Below are 7,210 nucleotides of genomic sequence, written 5' to 3'. Positions count from 1 at the left end.
ATGAAGGGTGGGATTTTGATCTTATACCACTCAAAGTAGCTACATGGGGGGCTTTTTGTCCTTCTCAACTTGGAAAAGGAGAACCTTTTTCACGAGGAGGTTGATAATCATAAAAAATTTAGGGTTAAATATGTTTTTAGTCCCTATATTTTACGCTCTTTTGATAAATAGTCCCTACATTTAAGTAAATGTTTTTAAAATCCCTACATTTAGGATCGGAACATGATACCAATTGAGATATGATTTGGATATTCAGGGATGTAACCAAGAATAATCCCAACTCAGAGCAGGGAACTCGATATAAGAATGAATTTGTTCATGTGACTTGTGAGTCAAGTACAAAATTGCAGAGAATTTAAAGAAAATTGAACGTTGAGTGATTGGATTCCTTTTCATTTGGCCAATTCTATTTAACAAGCAAGTTTGTTACATATGAGAATATTCTAAAATCACATCTTCTATAACCTTGCTGCATTGCAACAAGTTGTTCACAATTGAAAACAAAGCAAATGCATAAATGAAACTAAGGGAATAACGACTAAGAAAATAACAAAGTCTAGGGAAGAATGTATTTGGTACTTGTGAAAGTATATTATTGCGCAGACAATAAATCTTAAACTGTCTCCTTAGTATTTTTTTTAACTCTCCAAATTTTTCCTCACACCAGAGAGGTTGCCTACAAGGTCCAATTTCTAATGTCTTTAGAATTCACTCGTACGTATTATGTTTTAGCTAAACATTTGGAGTAACACTGAATATATATATATATAGGACAAAAATATCATTATAGACGGTGGTTATCTAGCTAAAAAAGTGGATACTGATACAGTAGCTACAGAAACCAATTCATCTCTAGCACTCGTGCTTCCATTATTTCTCTGAACCATGTCCAAAGATAGACACTCCTTTAGCTCTGTGGATATTTGGCTAATGCCTGGCCTTTCAGCTGTAGTTTGTGAAACGCATGACATAGCTATCTCAACAACTTTCCATGCAGAACTGATGCTGAATTCACCCTGCAATCTCGTATCAACAATGTTTCGAATATCTCCTCCTTTAACTAAGGAAATAACCCATTGAAGTATGTGAATGTTTTCTCCAGATGCTCTCACCATTGCTTTCTTTCCAGTGATCAACTCAAATAGAATTATCCCAAAGCTGTAGATATCATTTTTCTTATTTGTGTTTCCTGTTCTCTGATATCTATTAAGTAAAGAATAAATAAGTTGCTTAAGTGGTCCTTAAACTTATGCATTTCTTATTTTCATTTCATAATTATACAAATTATAAGCCAAATGAAATAGTAGTATATGTAAAAAAAAAAACTACAGTAAAATTAAATGAATATAGCAATCTAACTATTCTGCACACTATCTATCAAGTAATATAAAACAATACCGTGTAAAAAGTTCAAAGAAATTTCAACTTTTTTGAATGCCACAACCCAAACACTGTTTAAATTAAAAATAAAAAATCAAAGTATTTAAATCCCAAAAAGAGTTGCATTCCCAATCTTAAATGCATAAAACAAACACAAAAGAGAGTTCTAGATCAAGAGAAATTTGAATACAATTGAACAGCAAATTTTTTCCTTAAGTTTAGTCAAAAGAGGGAGGATATGCTCCACAAATATGTGCTGATTTAATCATTTACACAGTAAATATGTTCTCTTGAACTAGAATGTCTTTTGAAGGGTATACACAAAATTGCCATAAATAAACAATTATAATAATCTCAGAAATTAGAATTAATTATTGCAAAGCTTTTTCTATCATTCCCCTTTCACAAAATAGATTATGATGTTCTAGTAATAAGCTAAGCACTGTAAGCATAGGTAAGAGTAGTCACAACAATTAATATTTAAGAATCTACATGAGAAAATTATTGGACACTACACCAATCTGTAATAATGCAGGTACACAGTTTATGTCCCAAATAAAGAAAGAACAAATATACATGGTGACAAAAATAGCATATAAAATTGAAAGAAAATGAAGAAAAAATTGCTAATTACACAAAGAGACTGCAATCAATAAATTGAATTAAAGAGAAAAGCAGATCTTGATTGTTGGAAAAGATATTTATGCAATGTAAATGCTACAAAAATATTAAAATCAGGTTTTTATACTACACTTACTCTGGATCAGCGTAACCAATTGTACCAGCAGGGCGTGTGGATACATGAGAGTCATCGTCGTTACCAAAAGCTCTACTTAGACCAAAATCAGCAATCTTTGCATGCAAGTTCTCATCTAGTAGTATGTTAGAAGGCTTCAAATCTCTATGCATAATAGGTGGTTTACATCCATTATGCAGATAATCCAATCCTGAAAATTCACACAAAGGGCAATATAAGGCTGCAAAATGCAAGAAATATGTTTCCATAAACAATACATTACCATGTGCTGCATCAACTGCAATCTTAAGCCTCTCATTCCAATTTAAGATAGTTGAGTTTTCCACTGCATGCAAATAGACATTAGTCATGAAATTCTGAACTAGCATTTAAAATGAAAGCATAAGAAAAATTAATTTATCGTTCCCTTCTCCCTGCCTAATGCATAATCTTTGTCGTCCTTAATAAGGTCAACTTGATGGTAAGAGCTTGACGTTGTAATCTCAAGGGACAAGGTTCAAATATTATACGAGACACTAGTAATATGGTCATTAGTGTACCCTTATTGATAATAATATATTCTTCCCCAAATTTTTTAAAAATAATTATAGTCAATTTAAACTATTGTGCTCTTCCTCTGCTAATGTTTAGTCAATTTAGTTGATGAAAATGAAGATAAACTGGAAGTAGTAAATCTGTTATGGATATTGACATTGCTGATAAAATATAAAATTACCAAATAAGTGTTGTTGGAGATTTCCATTGGCCATATATTCATAAATCAATGCTTTGATTTCACCTTCATCACAATATCCAATGAGAGATACCAAATTTCTATGATGAACAATCATTAGAAGTTGTGCCTGCATGTTCAATTTTATCTCTACCAAAGTTAACTGTGAAAATAATGCAGGATTCTCCTTATTACTTAACTAAAATAAAAATTGAATATGTTTGAATACAATGTCTAACCTCTGATTGAAATTCCTTATAACCTTGCATTGATGATGGTGAAAGCCTCTTAACAGCAACTTGAGTTTGATCTTGTAGAATGCCAAAGTAAACTTTTCCAAATCCTCCTTCTCCAATAGTAGTTTTGAAGTTATCAGTAATGTTGAGAATTTCAGTATAACTGAATCTCTGATGTTTGGATTTCATTGAACCCCTTTCCTTAGAGTTTGAAGACGTAACTACAACTGTCATAAATAAGTATGCATGAACATATGTTGTTAGCAAATAAGTATGAATGAAAATATGCTGTGGGAAAAAAATTACTGTGGCAGAAAAGCAATAAAAGTTTTACACTAGATGGCACAAGTATATAGCTAAAGTTTTATGGAGAGTTGACTCTAATATATGTTGTGAGAAAATAATGATTTCATAAATAAATAATATTTTTAGCAACAAAATATAAAATTCATATAAAGGAAGTACAAGAGATACTCTAAACTCATTTAGAAGACATGAAAGATGACGAATTAGTATGGCAATGGAACGTCGTTTTGGCCACAGCAGACCACAACAGAGCAATGTCTCATTTTGCTCTCAGTAAACTAATGTTCCTCTCTGGGTTTATAGGCAATAAGGGGAAGAGGAAATCTTTTTTAAGCAAAGAATTATAGAATTTTGTGCAAGAATAAAATTATTTCGCACCACAATTCGCATTGCAGCGACCGCAATGGCCACATCTGCCATCAAAGGTTTACAACCTATAAGGCATACATGCAAACCAATGGATTACTACACTATTCATAGTATAAACAAGGCCATATTTGAGAATGTAAACTCAATCTTATGTACTCTAAGAAGTACCTTTCTGTCTTCTCAATATCCAAAGTCCAAGAGAAATCAAGACGATTACAACTAATGCTGAAAATGATGCAACAAGTGGTACAGCAATGTTCTTCTTTTTGCAATTCATCGTACAAAGACCAAGGTTATCATCATCCACACTGAAAAAATCCAAAGGTGCATATATATTAATTATCATATCATTATGAAACAATGTTGATAGGAGGAGGAAGAAAACTCAATTATCTTTGCTGAATATATTATTATTAACGTTACAAGAAGAAAATAAAACTATATTGAAATTTTTTCTTTTTTCTTGAATATAATATGAATTGATATAACTTTGAGTAGGAGGCGTACCTCAGTGATAGTGAACCTGTTTTTGATCTCTCAAGGAGTCCACTTGGAACTAACCCAGTAAGATTGTTTTTCCCCACGTTTCTGCCTTCAAAGGACAAATAAATATGACATTTTTTATCTTTTACATTAATAATCAATGAAATTAAATTTTAATCCATCGACGTGGGACTTACAAGACTTTTAGTGACCGCAGTTGAATCAGAAAATCAGGTATAGGACCGTTTAAGCTATTGTTTGATAAATCCCTGAAAGAAAACAATGTAAATTCAGAGTTACAATTTTGAATCTCCAATAAAGAGGGAGTAATTTCCAAACTGAATGGATTCGGTTTCATCATTTAGCCAAATGAGGTTTAAGATATATTTTGGTATATATTTATTATTTTAAATGCTTGAAGTAATAACATGACAGATAGATGATCATATAACATTTCAATCACACTTGATTTATTTTTAAAAACGTTTTAGAAAAGAAAAATATGGTCTTCCCTTAATTCCAAAATCCTTCATTGAAACATATTCTAGTTTGTTGTCTACTTATTAAATGAGATTAGGAACTCACAAGTACTCTAACATAGCGAGCTTTGATATGAAAGATGCTATCTCCCCTGTCAATCCACTTGAAGACAAATTCCTGGTTGCATTTCCAAATATATATAACATTAGAGGTTATTGAAGTTTTTGAATTTATTATGGTTTATTGAAGTGATTGTAAACTTACAAAGATGTGATTCTTGGGGGGTTATTGGCATCATCAATACTACAATTTAGGCCTTCCCACATATAATTCACAGGACCACATGGATCTCCTTGCCAATTTCTAGCCACTCCATAGGCCTTCTTAATGTTTGTAATAGTATCAACTAGTATTTGGTATTAGAGAAAGAGAAAGAAAAAAAAACAGTTGAGAAGGATTTCAAGACAATTTTCACATAATTTACTTTACACACAAATTTTCCATCCCTAATTATAGATACCATTGAGAGTTTTTGTCAAAAAAATATATATATACCATTGAGAATTAGTTTATGTTTTCATCATAATATTCATTGCAGATAGCAGAAAAAGTTCTAAGATAATTAGATGTTAGTAAAAAATAATAATTAATGCAGTTGAAAATAGATCAAGAGGATTCAATATTTATGGAGAGAAGGTAGTATGTTTTTCAAATAAACTAAAGGGATTGCTTACCATCATCTTGTTCAGTTTCTGATTGTGGGAAGTCCATTACTTTATAAACCTCATAGGCATTGAGGATTGGTGGAAGGGTTGAATTTTCCGTCTTTAAAAGGGAAAATAGATACCTTGCGGCTCCAGTCAAAGGTTTTGTACTAACTATGGTATGAACTGCCTGATGTACAGGTATCTCAGGTCCGAACAAAAAGTCTCCATTCACTGTGATATTGAATGATCTAGTTTCATTTTCTGCCAGCTTCTCAACCTCATTAAAGTGAAAATATGCATAGTATTGGTCATTTTCATTATCTACACTCCAATGAAATTGCATTGGTGCACTGGCATTTACTGGTGTAGCCGCAGTGCTCATAACTATTCTCGGTGGTTCATAATCATTCTGAACTAGATCATTATTATTAAGTGAGGTGTTTAATCGTGCCCAATCAACTTCATAAGGAAACCAGACGCGATCAAAAACATCATCTTTGTACCTGTTGTTTGCACATGACCAAAAGAAATATCATTTACTTATGTAAATATTAAAGTTAGCTAATTAATGTGCTGCTACTAAGCAAACTCCATCTTACCTGTATTCAATGTTTGTGATGGAACCTATATCAAATCGAAGGAAGTTTGATAATACTGTTTTAGTTGAGTTTGTGACATAAGCAGTATTGTTCAAAGTCCTCAATTCTATAGATGAAATGAATGGAGTCCCGTTGCCTGTGTTAACAAGACATGGTTGTATGTAATCTTGTGATGGAGTGTAAATGATCTCACTGGTTGCGATGAGTGATAAATTTGTGAACTTTACTGTATCCCAAACATTAGCGCCAAAATGAAGATCAAATTGTGGTGGCTCGTTTAAATCATCATAGTTTCCATAATAGAAAGACGCTCTGATTAAATATTTAGTATCACTTGTTACATTTATTCTGTAACAATTTCTCACTCCACTAGGAAAACTCCTCACATGTTCTAGTTGTTGTTTAACAATAATCTCTGTAGGAGGTATCCTCTTACTTACACCTGAATCTATGAATTTGGCATCTGAAATGTAATTTATGCCTGTGTCCGTTTCAGAATAGCTTGAAAGTTCAGATAGACCACAATCTATGCTAATGAATCCTGAGACATATAAATAGAGGAACAAATTAAGATAACTTCAACTACAATAATAATTACTAGTAGTAACAAATATGTGACATAAAGTAACTATATGAAAAATCATAACCAAACCTGATTGATCCTGAGCTTGTATGAGAACCAAAATAGCAAGGACACCAAACAAGACCAAAAGGAAATGCAGTAGCATTCCTATCACTGTTTGCTTCATTAAGAATACAACTAAGGAATGATGATTGATGAGTGCTAGTGCTATTACAAGGAAGAATCAATCAGCAGATTTTCCTATTCTAAAAAATAAAGGTAATTATGCCAACATGTATTTTATTACATAATGAATAGATATTATGTGAACCAGATTGGTGTTGGAAGAATTGGTAACAATGACAAATTCCTAACCAAACTATTGGATGATTAATATAATCTGCAACTATAGTGTGACTTTCACAATAATATATAATCCATGCATATTTTACTAATTTAATAGTGTAATTTTCTTGTAAGTCATAACTACTCATGCATTATTTACTAATTCAATGGATGTAATTTTAATTATTTAATTTCTAGTTGATTTCAGATGTAACTTCTTTTTTGACAAAATGTGTTGCTTAATATTAAGTACTCAACCTGTCACACACACGTA

General features: G+C 31.8%; 1 protein-coding gene across 2 annotated transcripts; it reads right to left on the bottom strand.

Moving 5' to 3' along the window:
- Window positions 1-547: 547 nt before the first annotated feature.
- On the bottom strand, window positions 548-6,953 carry LOC11422007 (probable LRR receptor-like serine/threonine-protein kinase At1g05700). Of its 2 annotated transcripts, XM_003627015.4 has the most exons (13): window positions 6,682-6,953; window positions 6,030-6,570; window positions 5,458-5,933; window positions 4,988-5,129; window positions 4,829-4,900; window positions 4,441-4,512; window positions 4,268-4,348; window positions 3,929-4,068; window positions 3,089-3,312; window positions 2,853-2,979; window positions 2,400-2,462; window positions 2,138-2,327; window positions 548-1,203 (listed from the first exon to the last, which is right to left on the bottom strand). In XM_003627015.4, exons 1-13 carry the CDS (start codon window positions 6,776-6,778, stop codon window positions 798-800), a joined length of 2,631 nt encoding a protein of 876 aa, XP_003627063.2. In that variant the 5' UTR covers window positions 6,779-6,953; the 3' UTR covers window positions 548-797. The 2 variants fall into 2 exon arrangements, with proteins under 2 accessions (XP_003627063.2, XP_013444197.1); XM_013588743.3 differs by having other exon boundaries at window positions 2,138-2,462.
- Window positions 6,954-7,210: the final 257 nt, after the last annotated feature.

This window comes from Medicago truncatula, chromosome 8, assembly GCF_003473485.1.
Source record: "Medicago truncatula cultivar Jemalong A17 chromosome 8, MtrunA17r5.0-ANR, whole genome shotgun sequence".
NCBI classification, from domain to species: Eukaryota; Viridiplantae; Streptophyta; class Magnoliopsida; order Fabales; family Fabaceae; genus Medicago; species Medicago truncatula.
This window is presented reverse-complemented; position numbering and strand designations above follow the sequence as displayed.